Source organism: Sardina pilchardus, chromosome 13 (genome assembly GCF_963854185.1).
Source record: "Sardina pilchardus chromosome 13, fSarPil1.1, whole genome shotgun sequence".
Lineage (NCBI taxonomy): Eukaryota > Metazoa > Chordata > Actinopteri > Clupeiformes > Clupeidae > Sardina > Sardina pilchardus.
This window is the reverse complement of record NC_085006.1, coordinates 23,235,559-23,251,128: the sequence shown is the minus strand read 5'-3', so window position 1 is coordinate 23,251,128 and position 15,570 is coordinate 23,235,559. Positions and strand designations below refer to the sequence as shown.

At 43.3% G+C, this 15,570-nt stretch overlaps 1 protein-coding gene across 1 annotated transcript; it reads right to left on the bottom strand.

Annotated features, from left to right (window-relative positions):
* Positions 1-1,359: 1,359 nt before the first annotated feature.
* On the bottom strand, positions 1,360-6,622 carry LOC134099096 (claudin-4-like). Its single transcript, XM_062551820.1, has 2 exons — positions 5,871-6,622; positions 1,360-2,281 (listed from the first exon to the last, which is right to left on the bottom strand). Exons 1-2 carry the CDS (start codon positions 6,474-6,476, stop codon positions 1,841-1,843), a joined length of 1,047 nt encoding a protein of 348 aa, XP_062407804.1. The 5' UTR covers positions 6,477-6,622; the 3' UTR covers positions 1,360-1,840.
* Between the last annotated feature and the right edge of the window lie 8,948 nt (positions 6,623-15,570).

The following is a 15,570-nucleotide window of genomic DNA, read 5'->3' as shown; positions in this document are numbered from 1 at the left end:
TGTGGTGGTGTCCAGCCAATTTCTGATTCGGGCTCTTAATTGTCGCTCAGTTAATGAACTGGAAAAGGGGTTGAGAAAGAACAGATGGAACTCAAGCGTCACTATCTCGGGACATTCTGAGGAAAGACTGAAGTTGGCTGAGGTCAGGGAGAGTTTTCATGTTTTTCTTCCTCTTAGTCATTTTCCTGGGTTCCAAGTAAAAGATTATCACAACAATATAATTCAATGCTGTGGTTTTTTTTTGTCCATGATTTCGTTACATGGTCCGGGAATTATAGTCTTTTTTTTCTTCCCTTGAAAGGCGGATGGAAGCATGGATGATAAACAGCTTCCTCTTCCTTAACACAGATAAAGCATATGGTGTGGACCCCACACATGTGAAAGGCCACTGTCCAGCTACAGCCACATCTCACTGACGTCCAGTTCAAAGTGTCAAAGATCTTAATGTAGACCTCTCATTCGACTCAAGCACAGGAAACAGATATCAAACAACATATTGTTTTCATCAAAATTAGCAAAACCAGAAAAGACTAATCTCTTCAAAATGCAGGAAAAGGAACACAATAGTGGTCAAATCAGAAAATGCATTAATAGCATGCTTAGCCTGGATAGCCTGTGGCATGCTATATTATAATGCATTTGGTGCTTATAATTGATTGGCAGGGTATTGGTGTTGTGTGCATAACTGCTTTTCTGATGTTTTGTTTAATAACTCTCTGTTTATGATCATCAACCTATAACAACATATACCCTACATATAAGGCAACCTAACTCTGTAATTTGTATATATTTTTTTTATTTTTTTTCCATGCTACTAGTGGCTGTTGATGTTTTTGGGTTTGTATAGGAGGAAATATATAGTTTAATACACTCCTAGTTAATTTACCCTATACCCCCACACCACCACCACCACCACTGGACACAATCCGCTTAAGTGTGTGTGTGTGTGTGTGTGTGTGTGTGTGTGTGTGTGTGTGTGTGTGTGTGTATGTGTGTGTGTGTGTGTGTGTGTGTGTGTGTGTGTGTGTGTGTGTGTGTGAACCTGCGGACCAGGAGCTGTCAGTCCAATGGAAATTCTCACAGGCAAGGCGAAGCACACATGAGAGAACAAATGTTAACATACAGTATAGAGACAGAATAGAGGGAAGAATGAGGTTACCTTGCTCATGGATTGATATTTACATCACACACACACACACACACACACACACACACACACACACACACACACACACAGTGGGAGAGGGAACTGGTCTATCCAGTTCCATTACTGTAAGCCAACGGAGACATTTGTCCTAGTCGACCTGTGACAGCATCTTGACTGCACTACAGGGATCAGAAGATAGGAGGAACACAGGCTGACTGCTTGCTGTGACGTGTTTTATTCATGGGTACGTGAAAACAACTTGTACCATTCATTAAACAGCAACTGAAAACAAACATAGAAAAATAGCATATTTGACTTCATGGTTTCTCGTCAACCACTGGCACAAGTTTTGAAATTTAAATATTTACACCCACATATTTCTGACCTTGTACTATGGTAGACTGTATCAATTATATGTCCTAGCGCCAACTATTTCCACATTTTAATTTGGCATTTCATTGGTAGGATACTTTTGTAAGTCAAAATTTAACATAATGGTTTTGTCTCTTTTTTTAAAAGTTAGAATGAAAAAAAAACAAAACAAAACAAAATGATACACTGTGTACATTGTTTACATGTATGTGCTACAAAAATAAACAATGAAAACAATAAGAACACAGAGGTGACATCCACACACAGCTGTGAGGAGGGCACTGGGAGGTCTGTATTAGCAGTCTGTTCTCTGGACACCTCTCACACGTACTCCCTGGGAGAGGAGCTGCTCCTGGTGGGGGGAGCGTACTTGGTCTCGTAGCGATACTCCTGCTTCGGGGGGCAATTCCAGCACAGTAGCCCCCCTCCCAGCAGCAAGAGCCCCGAGGAGGCCCATCCGATGTAGAGGGCGGCGCCCATCTCCCTCCGCTGCGCCGCGATGGCCAGAGGATTGTAAAAGGTCTGGATGATGGAGTTGGCCGACCAGGACACGGGGATCAGGCACAGCAGCCCCGATATGATGAAGAGCACGCCGGCGGCGATGCACGCCTTGGCCTTGGAGCCCGGGTCGTCGATGCAGTTGGTGCACTTCCCGCCGGCGACGGACAACACGATGCCGAAGACGCCCACCAGGATGGAGATGATGGTCATGGCACGTCCCGCCTGGAGGTCGGAGCTGAGGGCCAGCAGCGAGTCGTACATCTTGCACTGCATCTGACCCGTGCTCTGGACCACGCAGTTCATCCACATGCCCTCCCAGATGGTCTGCGCCGTCACGATGTTGGCGCCGATGAACGCCGACACCTTCCACTGGGGCATGGCGCAGGTCACGATCACACCCAGCCACCCAATCAGTGACGATATGATGCCGAACATCTGGATCCCCTGGGAAACCATCCTCACAGATGCCGCCGCGCACCCAGACCAAACAAATACAAATCCAAGACAGTTAAAGATCCCAGATGGCTGAGGCTTCAAGGCAGCCGAAACATCCTCTCAGTTAGTCCCCAAAATACTCTCTCCCGGATGTCCCTCTGTATTTATAAGCCACAGTGTGAAGGGAGTGGCCTGGATGTTGTGAACCAGAGGGCCCCGTTGTGGCTTCAGCACCCCTATGACTGGTGTGAAATGTTTACACACAAACAGTGGCCCCAATGGCTGTGAGCACTGAGGGCGAAACACAACACATCCATGAAGGTCAGCCGTAAACTCACCTAGTATAATGCTCTTCTTGTAGATGCTGTGTTTTGGTCAAATGTGTTAAGCGATCTTCAATGGAATTGTATGAAAATTATCCTCCTGCCCTCTCCTACAAACAGACCCCCCCCCACCCACCCCCCATTTCTGAGCGAAGTTGATTATTGATTGTGCCATCGAATGCTCATTTTGTTGTCTTAACTTGTTTTGCTGTGTCACCGAAAGTATGACGTGTCGGAAAGAGCTGTGGACCAGAACAGAAAGCATGAATTATGTCCATGCAAGCAAAAAGGGCTTGAACTTTTATAGATATCAGCATGAATAATGAAGGACTCCAAAGGAATGTCAATTGGCTGCTGTTCCAAGTCAGTCCTCCTGCCCCAGTGTCCATTAGAAAAAAAAAAAAAAATATGAAAGTTCAAGCTGTCAGGATGCATTCTTAAACCTTGAACCCAATCATGTAGTTTGAGGCCATGTACGGATGTCCGTGTAGCCTACTCCCCAATTTGTTGTGACACTGCAAGGACACATCCGAGCTTGAACTGTGTAGAAAGCTGTATAAAAATAACAACTGGCATCCACTGCTGTCCGTTGCTGTTAGTGTGTATGTCCACAAGATAGTGTAGCATAAAACACAGAGCAGTGTCAGATGCTAGCACCCAGGCTTTTAGCCTCTTTGCCATGGAAGCCTCCCCACCTCATCTGAAGCAGCAAGCCCACTCATGCTTGTCTACCAGAATTCAACCCACAGTTTCAGTCCAATTTTGTGGAAAATGAAGGAGCATTTTTTTGAGAGTTGTGCCTGTAATTTCTAAATTTGTTATTGTTTAAGTTTGTTTAGCATTCTTAATGATTTAAACTGGATGTTATAGTAGGGTGACCAGATGTCCCCGGTTTCAGGGGACAGTCCCCGTTTTTGTAAAATACAGAAAAATTACCTATGTCCCCGTTTTTTGAAGATAAAGCGTCTATTGAAAAGAACAATCAAAGTGTCTTGCAGTCTCTTAACATTGAAATGTACCGTATTCATTTTATAATTCATTGTATCTTTCAACAATGATTTACTTAATCCCATTTACCTGAAAGAAGTGTATTATTGGTGAAAACAGTGGCACGCTTATCTTATGAATCTCCATGTGCATTTCATTAGGAGCATTGACGGAGATGAATGAGGTCTCCTCTGGTGCTCAATGTCTTTGCTTTGACTGATTTGCATGACAGTAATGATCATCGTTACACCTGCGAGAAGAAGAATAGCTGGACTGTGTGTGGTGTGTATACACAACAGACAATACACAATTTGATATGTAAGAACTAGGCACGCTATCCCATAAAGATCGTTCCATGGTGGCATGCAAAATAAATGTATCAATTGATCGTCTTTCTTTGAACTACATGTATAACTGGGTGATCTATTCACTTCATATATTCACCCAAAATATGTACTGCCCTAAAGTCACAGTAGAGGGAGACATTGGACAACCTACTACTTTACCTGTGTGTATTTACCGTTGACTCGTTTGTGATTAGAGGTTTCATGACTACTGATTTTTAGTTGATATGATTTTTCATGATACTTGTCGACGGGTTGTCTAGTCCTTATGGGCCCATACAGTGTTGGTGCTGGCGTTACTGCTAGTGGTGTTGGCACTGGGAGTTTCATCTAGATAGTTATCCATAGCAGAGGTGGAGAGAGAGTGAGATAATGTCAAATGCATGGGGCTGATTCTGAGGCGAACAGCTACCGTAGCTTGACAGGGCTTCAAGGCTTTGTTTAATGTAGCCTTTTGATATATTTGATACACACACACACACACACATGGTGTGGTGCTGTGGGTCGAACATTTCCAAACAGATCAGCGTTTCCTAATGGAAACCTAAAGACCACAAGCTGCCAGCACTTGCCATTTATAGTCTCACACACACACACACACACACACACACACACACACACACACACACAGCATGGGTTAGTTTTTGCCACTTGTAAGGTATAATGCAGTAGGATGATTGTGTGCTCAGGAATGCTATTTGAATGTGACATGCCACTATGGTCAAACCGATGTTCCTCTCTTGTCAACATAAAGCCTCATGTTCTAAAGAAACTGGGCTTGGCTTAGGTATTTGAAAACGAAGTCAACTGAATTAACTGCTTGCCAATGAGTCAGATAACACTGCTACAACAGTTGTATAACCTTTACTTAAGACATTTACAACATTTGTTTTACCTGCTATAATGAGCTAGTTTGATGACTTGTGTCTGATCAGCCAGTCTTTGATCTGGTTAAGAGAGAGGGTTACACTTTATTTGAAGGTATCTACTGTACATAAGAATGACATGACACTAAACCATTCATGACATAATGTTTTTGTCATCAAGTGTCTTTCGGTTTTTGTCATGACAAGTTATAATCAGGATTCATGTGGCATGACAGTGTCATGTCACTTTTATGCAGATGCCTTCAAATTAAGTGTTACCAAAGAGAGTTATTAAATGAGTTTGAGGCCATTGTTTGTACACTTGAACTATTCTTTGTAATAATGAATTACAGAGATCACCTCTCTTGGGCAATTATAAGTATGCATAATGAAGACAAAGGAAGAAAAGAGTTATGTTAAACCCCAAATGTTTATTACAATGTCTTAACATTTTTATCTTTTAAAAAATATAAAATTTCAAACATTCCGAAATGTACAAGATACACAGCATAATATATATACAACAAAAAAAATATAAACAAATAAACTCAAAAGAGACAGTAACATTCGAGTAAAATTGCATACAACAAACAAAGCTGAACACCCAGGTTCAGTCTTTCCGGTGAGTAGGTTGGCAGGTATTGTCCCTGTTGTCTGGGAGTGCACACCCTGGTAAAGACCTCAGCACAGGACTGCTGGTCCCACCCTGGCTTAAGATGGCCGTCCCCACCCTGATTCGCATTCTCTCCTCTCTAAGCCTGTTCAGCAACAGTTGAAATGTGGCAACAAAAGAAGTCACTGTTTTTTGTTTGTGTTTTTTTTCTCGTTTTTTGAACAAAGGCCAGACAAATCGTTAATCTTTAATCGTTTTTTCTCAGACGTAGTCCTTGGAGGCGTTGGAGCGTGGGGCGGCGGAGTACTTGGCGGAGTAGGTGTCCTCCTTGGGGCAGTTGGCGCAGAGCAGGGCCCCGCCGATGAGGAGCAGCGCGGAGGCGCCCCATCCGATGTAGAGGGCGGCGCCCAGCTCCCGCTTCTGCGCGCTCACCACCAAGGGGTTGTAGAACTCCCGGATGATGGTGTTGGCCGTCCAGCAGACCGGGATGAGGCAGAGGATGCCGGCGATGATGAAGGTCACGCCCGACGCGATGCCCACCTTGGCTTTGACGCTGTCGTCCTCGATGCAGTTGGTGCACTTGCCGCCGGCCGTGGCCAGCAGAATGCCCACGATGCCCACGAGGATGGAGATGATGCAGAGGGCGCGGGCCGCCTGGAGGTCAGAGGTCAACGCCAGCATGGAGTCGTAGACCTTGCACTGCATCTGGCCCGTGCTCTGGACCACGCAGCTCATCCAGATGCCCTCCCAGCTGGTCTGCGAGGTGACGATGTTGCTGCCGATGAAGGCCGTCACGCGCCACATGGGCAGGGCGCACACGATGATCACGCCGATCCAGCCGAGGATGCCCAGGGCAGTGCCGCCTATCTGTAGTCCTGCTGACACCATGTTGCTCTCTGATGTTCCTTTGCTGGTTCTCTAGCGGTTCTCTGTAGATTCTCTGTAGGCTGTGTGTAGAGTTGTCCTTTGCGTCCTTTGTGTCTCCGAGGAGGGTGTTGAGTGGGTGCTGCTCGAAGAGCTAATATTTAGGTAGGGTGCGAGTCAGTCCTTTTAAACTCTTCTGTAAGGAGGGGCGCCACACACCTCTGTGACTCATTCATCCCCCCAGGGCAAACGAAAGAGACTATCTATCTATCTCCATCTCTCTCTCTCTCTCTCTCTCTCTCTCTCTCTCTCTCTCTCTCTCCCCGCCCCCTTCTCTCTCGTCATTTAGGAAACCTCCACATGGCCGTCCCCGTATGAGTCATGGGTGGTTTAGCAGCCTGGCGACCATTTGACTTTCATGACAACGGGGCTCAGCTTGGCTCAAGAGTGAAGACACACGTGCTTAGAAGGGTTTCACAAATATGCTTTGAAATGTGTGTGTGTGTGGGTGTGTGTGTGTCTGTGTGGGTGTGTCTGTGTGTGTGTGTTAGAGAGTGTGTGTGTGTGTGAGTGTCTGTTTGTGTATGTATGTATGTTAGGGATTATAGTGTATTTTAGTATGTGTGTGATGTGTGTGTGTGTTTGTGCAGGTTGCTATAAGTTCACATGTTTTTTTTTCTTTCAACCTAGTTTTGAAATTGCCCAGCAAAGCCTGATGTCACAACCCCACCACAGTGGCTGCGAAATCATCCCACCATACACTGAAAGGTTGAAACCTTTTTTCCTCTCAGGCTGACATCACAAGCCAATCATGCGTCTGCTCCAAAGCTGAACGACAGGCTACATAAAATGCGAAGTATGGAGGCAATTCTGAACAAATTACATGGACTATAGGTATTTTAAATGCTTTCTTTGGAAAGAACACAGGCAAGCACTAACAAAATTATGCATATTAAAAAACAATTCATAAGTGTCTGTCATGTCAGTTTGTGGTCACATCTGGTATTTCACATCCTTTTATTCCTCCATTTAAACAAATGATCTAATTTACACGATACTGTAGCACGTGACACTGTAGCACGAGACATTGCAGCACCTTCCGGAAAGTTGATGAGCAATACAAAGTCATGCGAAAACATTTTTCAATCATTCTCTCTCTCTCCCTCTTTCTTTCTCTCTCCTGCTCTTTGACTCTTTGACTACAGTATGAGAAGGACATCAGTACATGGAGACCAGGGCCAAGAGGCCATGTAATGTAATTAAGCAATTACAGGTGAAATCAGCACAGGCGAAACATCAGCCAAAATAATGTCAACTTTTGAGGCAACAAGCGAGAAGCGGCAAGCGCATGGCTGTTTATGGGAACTTGGCTTAAAAGAAGAGCACTCATTGCAATTCAAAACCAGCAAGCTGCAGTCGTACAGTAAATCAGTAATCAAACCGAAAGATTGGCATGTAACCGCATACACGTCTTCTGGCCAGAATACACACACACACACACACACACACACACACACACCACACACCTACGCACAAACAGAAACATGAAGAAAGCAGTTCACTGCAGTTTGAGCCAGTTTGTCAGAATTAGATAGAGTTTAGTATACTATGCATTGGACAGTATGGAGCCGGTAATTGTGGCAAGAGACAAGAAGAGAGCTGACCTTACACCAGATGCCCCCCAAGAACCGAGAGATCAGGGAGAGATGCTGCCACAACCCCCTGGAGAACCGGCCGTCTTCAGGAGAACCGAGTTCTAGTTGCGTTCCACGCGGTGGGGAATGGGTCGTCTTCAGGAGAGCCGCGTTCTACTCGCGCTCCACACGAGGAATCGTCTGTTTTTCAGAATAACCGTGCTGTGGTCTCGCTCCACACAGGGGAGTCACGGGGAGTGTAAGAGAATGTTTGAGGGCCCGGTGGTGGCACAGGGGTGACAAACAAACACACACACACACACACACACACACACACACACACACACACACACAGAAGCTGAGGCGGTTGCAGTTGTTGGCCGGAGTGGAAGGAGGGTGAAGAAGAGGATAGATGGTGATTGTTTCCACGCTAGAAAGAGGCCCACTGTTTGCGGGCCAAAAACGTCCTTTTTGGGACAATAAAGGCCTTCTTTAAGGAGCCCGCTCATTAGAATCCGCTTGGCACGGACCTGCAGATAGGGTTCCTGTCGCACAGGTATACACTCACGAGGAATTTCCACAATTAGGGAGCGCGGAAAGATGGCTTTGGAGAATATCACCTTCACGGTGGGATTACACCAGAGCACTCAAGAGCCTGAGCTTATCTGGGGCCCGTCCACCAAAGTATTAGTTTACACAACGAGAAAAAAAAAAAAACACTTTAAAAAATCACTTTGAGAATGTTATGCTGTTTTACAATTTGTAACAATTTGCAATGGTGCTTGGACTGTGTGTGTGTGGGTGAGTGGGCGGGTGTGTATGTGTATGGGCAGGTGTGTGTGTGTGTGTGAATGTGTGCAGTGAAGTCTCTTCACACCACTAGTTTCCCCTTTACGTGATTTGGGTTTGCTGCTCAACGCTGTGGTGAGCCAATTGCACCCACTTTTCCTCTTGTGATAGAGTCTTTCGTCAGGAGCTCATGTGCCACCACAACTAAATGAATCCCTGTCTACATAAGCGTATAAAGTAAAGTAAAGTAAAGTAAAGTATAATGTAAGTTATTAGAATATGACATACTGTAGCCTATGTAAAGAAACACTGTGCATGCAGGAAAAAAAACAGAGCAGTTCTGTTTGGGTATCTAAAAGGTTACTGCTGTGGGTTAGATCTTGACTGTGTTAGTAGTCTACTTGGTTTGACATTTAATGACATTTAATGAGTATTTTTTAAATGGTGGAAAAACAGGTTTTGCATGTGCGCTTTGAACATGACTCCACTTGTGGCTAACAGCAGTTGAGAAGATAACGTTTCACAGCAAATAATAGCCTACCTGGCACATACTGTATCTCATGCTGCCCTGCAGGTGACACTGACAAAAAGAAAGAAGAAAAGAAAAAAAAAGCGTATTTACCTTAAAATGTACAGTTTCATACCACACCTGGGTTCAGCAGGTGTGGTTATATGAGTTTCATACCCCACATGGGTTCAGCAGGAATGGTTATCAATATACAAGTTTCATACTGTACCACACATAGGTTTAGCGTTGTTATCTATGACTGTGTAAATGGCACAATCACTAGAAGCAGTCTATGGAGAGGTGAGGGACTTGCTTCTTTTGTTGAGTATGAGATGTGTAATGTACGCATGCCATTAATATACTAAGGGACCCCATTTGGTTTGGAAAAGTTTGGGAGTTTCTCAGAAAGGTAGGTTTCATAAGCACCATAGCTATTTTTTGTTTGTTTGTTTGTTTATTTTGTGTGTTTCCCAGGTAGACAGTCACAGTAAAAACAGTGCAGTTCAGAGCAATGGCAGAATGACTGTGATGTCTTTCATCAGGGCCTCCTCAGTAGAGCGGTGTTCGGTAGCTATGTGTCCCACAGCTATCTGTGCTTTACTCTGCCTGCTGGGCACCAGTGTCCAATCATTTACTTGTGTGTGGAGAGTCTGTTTAGCTCCACTGGGCACTGGTCCTTTGACCCCGGGGGGGGCTTGGATTAACTATTACTGAAACCCATGGATGAGTGATTCTCTGATCTCAGAAAAACACACACACACACACACACACACACACACACACACACACACACAGAGAGAGACACAAACAGAGAGAGACAGTGTGAGAGACAGGAAGGCAGAAAGACAGAAAGAAAGAGAGAACTGTGTGTGTGTGTATGTGTGTGTGTGTGTGTGTGTGGACAGGTGTGTGATGTCACAGTGTTTTGCCCCGAGGTCATGCAGATAGGGTGGGGTCAGGGTTTCAGTGCTATGATGTTGTGTGATAGCAATCTCTGCCATTTCAAGCTAAACACAACCATAATGACTCACACATGTATGCATGCATGACCGACAACAACAGGTCCTATTCACAGACAGTCAAATCACCTGTGTTTACTTCAAACTCACAACAGTGTTCTTACGGTGTTTATTTGTTTGACATATTCATTTGTTGTTTGTGTCCAGCTGTTGCTCTTGTTTATCTCCTTTGTTGTGATATGCGAAGCGTGTGAAAGATAAGATGGATTTGTGGCGGCTTGTTATTCATTAATGTCACTCACTGCAGTGTGTTTCCTGTGCCGGAGTGAACTATGCTTGCTGTTGAGGCATTAGAATGAGTGAGCCGAGGAGGGATGTCTAACAAAGCATTGTTCAACAGGGTGTGTTGAGAGACAAGCATTACCAGGTATGTGAGTGCAGTTACAACGACTTCAATACTAGTCAATGAACAGGAATAGAGAATTTTAGATTAGGAGCATTCATGTCAAGGCAGCATGTGTTACCTGCGTTATTAAGCAGTCATGTTGAAATGGCATTTACCCCCCCCCCCCCCCGCCCCCAAATTAAGCCCCATGTCCTCTCAAAGTATAGAGAAATATGTGTCTGTCCAGAAAATATTCATTTGTGCCAAATCTCATTAAATACAAAAATATTAATAACAATAATGTACTAATGATATATACTAACATGTAATTTATATAAATATAGAATAAAATATGATGAAATAAATTGAATGAATTTTCCTCAAAACAACATGTGGACTTGTGTGTTTATTCTCAGTTGAATGCTCTTGAAAGTTATTGCAAATGTTCCTGATTATATAGAGACTGTGACAGGATCTACTCTCTACCTTCTGAGTAGATAGAAACCACTGACTCATACATGGCTTCGGCATTTATCCATGATCACATGACACAGGCTATGACCACAGTTTCCATGTGCAGTAGGTATGTTAACTTGTCTTGTTTCGTTTTCTCCACACCTTGGGGGAAAATAAATACAAACACTGCTCTTTCTTGGTTACTCACTGTTTTGGATCTGTGCTTGAATATATGAAGAGGATGATAGCCCTTTATTTTATCCTCTGACTTGCCACCAATCCCAAACTAAACCATTTTCTTGGTGAAAATAGAATCACTATGGTATCACATTTTTTCTACATACAGTAAAATCCACTTCAATATATTATTATTAGACCCCTTTAATGTTTAAGTAATTATCCAGAGCCTACTGTAGGTTGGGTGGGCATGCAGCATGGGGTCAGATGAATGGCACAGCTAATAGACCGGCATGTTGAGCTGTCAACGTATGCACTGTCATTGTCACAAACGGTACCTTGATAAATTAGTCTTAGCTATAATGGTGATTGTCTGCCTGATCCTGAGCTGATAACAGAATGGGTAGATGACATTAGCAAGTGGCCAGGGATTCATTAGCCTGACATATCTGGTTGACAAGCCCAGAGTGTAAACATAATTTTTTTTTTATTTTTAGTATTTAAAGTATTTTTCTTGACGCTTCCTTTATGTTTCAGTCAATTCACACACATACAATTCAATGGGATGGAAAGCTTTCTGCCACCGACATGCACACACCTTTTCTGTGACGTGAACTGTGAAACAGTCTATAGAATGGAAACATAAGTCCCTTTGGTTTTCAGTGATTTGTACTTTGATTGATCACTTGCAAAAAGGCTTCCAGAACAGGATAATTTTAGGCGATTTTTGTTTTGGATGCTTGATGACAAATAACTGTCAGTAACAACTATCTCTCTGTTTGAGTTGCGCAACACAGAGTTGTGTGAGTTGCCTGAGGCGTTGCTCCGTCATACACTCAGCAGTTTCATGGAAGTCCGTGAGGAATGCTGGACATTGTTTACTCCTGAGTGTGAGACTTACACAATCTTTTCTGGTCGTGATGCGTGTCCTGTATTTTTTTGTTTGTCTGTTCAGTCAGCTCTTCAGGTGAGTGGTCAGGGGGCCGGCCCAGAATGTCTCACCTGTCACAGGTGACAAAACCTCATGAAGCAGACGAAACTGTGTCAGATCTCTGTCTATCTTGGGTACTATCTTGGCATTCTTTTCTAAACAATATTTTCTAAAGATTCTTTTAAGGTAATAAGCAAGGATTCAAATGATCTGGCATTTTTTATCAACACTTTGATAAAACAACACAACATTTTTAAAGACAAAACTGAACGAATAAAGAGCTCAGAAGTCAATGATATTTATGACTGGAGCCTACTTTAATTTCATTTATTTTCCTTTTCACTTATTGTCATATGGCAATTAGTAATATTTGGAGATGTCACAATTAGGGTCATTTAGATCTCAGTTAACTCAAAACAAATTGTTTCTACACAGGGTAATCCTTAAAAACCTGAACTTATAGTGTATACAGGGTTTTGTGTCTTTTAGTATTCTTTAAACAAGTATTGGTATAATGTTTAGCAAAAAACTCAATGGAATGGAAAAGCAAACTGATAAAAAATAACAAAAGATCCCACAAAGAATGACGTGTATTGACATTCACTCTCGGTTGTCTCCACGGTGATCTCTGAGAGGCGAGTGTGGGCTTGTTGCTCGGTGCAGTATTGTGAGGTCAGAGACGCGTGTACGGGCCTGTTACTTGTCACAGCGTGGGAAGAGGCACCTGTCGCTCGTCTGGAACCGGTCCGCCCGGCTGCCGGCTCCCACAGGTGCATCTGGCGAGCCTCCGTGGTGTGTCGGATCGTGAGCGGTGTGCAGCGTGCATTGCAGCACAGCACGGCACTACACAGCGCCAGGCAGAATGCAAACACACACGGCACACGTGTGCCCTGGTACACCTGTTCACCTGCGACCACCCACCTCACCCACGTCCAGCGTTACTCCAGCAGAGGTCGCACGGCGTTGCACCTGACTGCACTGTGCCAGGATGAAGGTGCACCCCACACAATGGGCACCTGTTCACCTGTTCTCCTGTTTGTCTGTGTTGCTCTCACTGTCAACCCGTTAACCTGCAACACAATCCAACATAGACAGACACAAACACACACACATAAACACACACACACACACACACACACACACACACACACACACACACACACACACACACATACATAAACACACACACAGAGCACACACTCACACACACACACACACACACACACACACACACACACACACACACACACACGCACCCACACTTACACTTACACTTACACACCCACACTTCACTTACAGTAACAACCTACACTACTCACAAAAAGTTAAGCATATCTGGCTTTCGGGTGAAATTTAATGTTTCAGAACTGTTGGACATGCGCCTTCAAAAAATCTACAGAAGGTCGCATTAAGTTGGCCTGTAGAGATTATAGTGGATATTACAGTTTTTTCCAATCGTTTACACACAATTTTGAAAACGGGGCTCTTTTTGTCTGAACACATCACACAATTAACCAAACACAACACCTAATCAGCAGAACATAACAGATTGTTAACAAAATGAAATATTTCTGTCAAAACAATAAACACATTGATAAAACCTTATACTGTTCTCATATCACTAACACATTCTTTGAATGATTCCACACTGTCGCTATCTTATACACACCAACACAATACATTCAAAACACATTTGTAAAAACCCTCTTCCAATATATGGATCTTATTCAGGCATAATGTTTGAGAGCATTAGGATAATTTAGATGACAAAAATATTTTGATGAACCCTCATCAAGCAATGCACAAAACTGATGCTGCAGACAATATTCATTTATTTCACTGTACCATATGTTCAGTTACAGTGACAAGGCAATCAACAGAAAATGGCAAAATTATAGTTCTTACTAAGTGTAGAAAAATAAAAATCTGTACTGTACACTTACGCAACAATACAAACAAGTAACAACAATACATACAGTTTTTCTCGATTGCTAACACACATTTTCTGAAAACATGCCTCATATTCTCAGAACTCTACACACAAATCCAAAACAACACACACAATGGGCAAAACTCCACAATTCTCCTGCAAAATGACACTTTACCTTCAAAACAATGTAATTTCTCCTCAAAATGCTCTTTTGTTCTCAAGAGACACACACAAGCCATCACCAGTTAAACACTGATGTGCTCAGTGTAAAACACTGCGATGAATTGAAAACACTTCTTCTCCATTCATTATAATGACTTGGGCCTTTTTTTGTTCAGTGTTACACTACAAACAGTACTACAAACAGTAGATAAGCTGATACAGTAAGTTGATATGCTTACCCTATCAATATTTTGAAATATCTCATTGTTTTCTATTATTTTTCTTTGTATTTCCCGTAATGTTATGCCGTTTTTTCTAGGACAATGCTCATGATTTCAGTTTCCTGTTCAGGAGACAGAAGCCCTTGTGTTGGTAATCTTTCGGCTGCCAAACAAATAGTAAAATACTGTAAACTGTGTAGGAATACAAAGTAGAATTACTTTCCCCAAATACTTGAAACATACTTTATTTTTACAGTCCTACAGAACAGCCCACAGGCAATACTGTACTACTGTGCTCATTGAGCTGTACTGTACTGTCCGGTACTGTACTGTATTGATACGCAGCACTGCAATGTTCTAGTGGCTTGGATCTCATCAGAGATTACGGTCCTTGGCCTCCCCATCCTCCTCCTCTTACTCTCACTCCTCTGGCTCTGCCTCTGCCTGTACTACTACTGTAATATAAAGCTCTGATTGCTAATTGTAAGACTGTGTGACAGGAGTTTGCCCATCTGATGAGTCAGTGTGCATGGTAGGGCAGTTAGCTTTAGAAATTGATTGGCAGTGTGTTCTTTGTGAAAACAAGAGATTTTCTTCATGAAAATTGTGTCTAATGCACAGAATTGTGTGTAGTGTTTTGAGAACAGTGTGTTACAGAACTGCAATTTGAGTGTAAAGCCGAAATTGTGCTTATAGTTCAGCAGAATCGGTTCAGGAGGTTGGTGCATGAGCTACATATTACTGGAATTGTGTCTCAAGTACCAGAAATTGTGTGTAAACAATTGAGAAAAACTGTAATACTCTAATCATCTCTCTGTCTAGATGGATCAGGCCATAAGAGTTCACCACATCACAGGCTATGGGTGCCTCTCATTTGGGCTTTTATACGTCCTCCCTCGCTCCTCTGGCCTCGATCCTCACTGATCGACATAAAGAATGATAGGGCGAAAACAATGGGATAGTCTA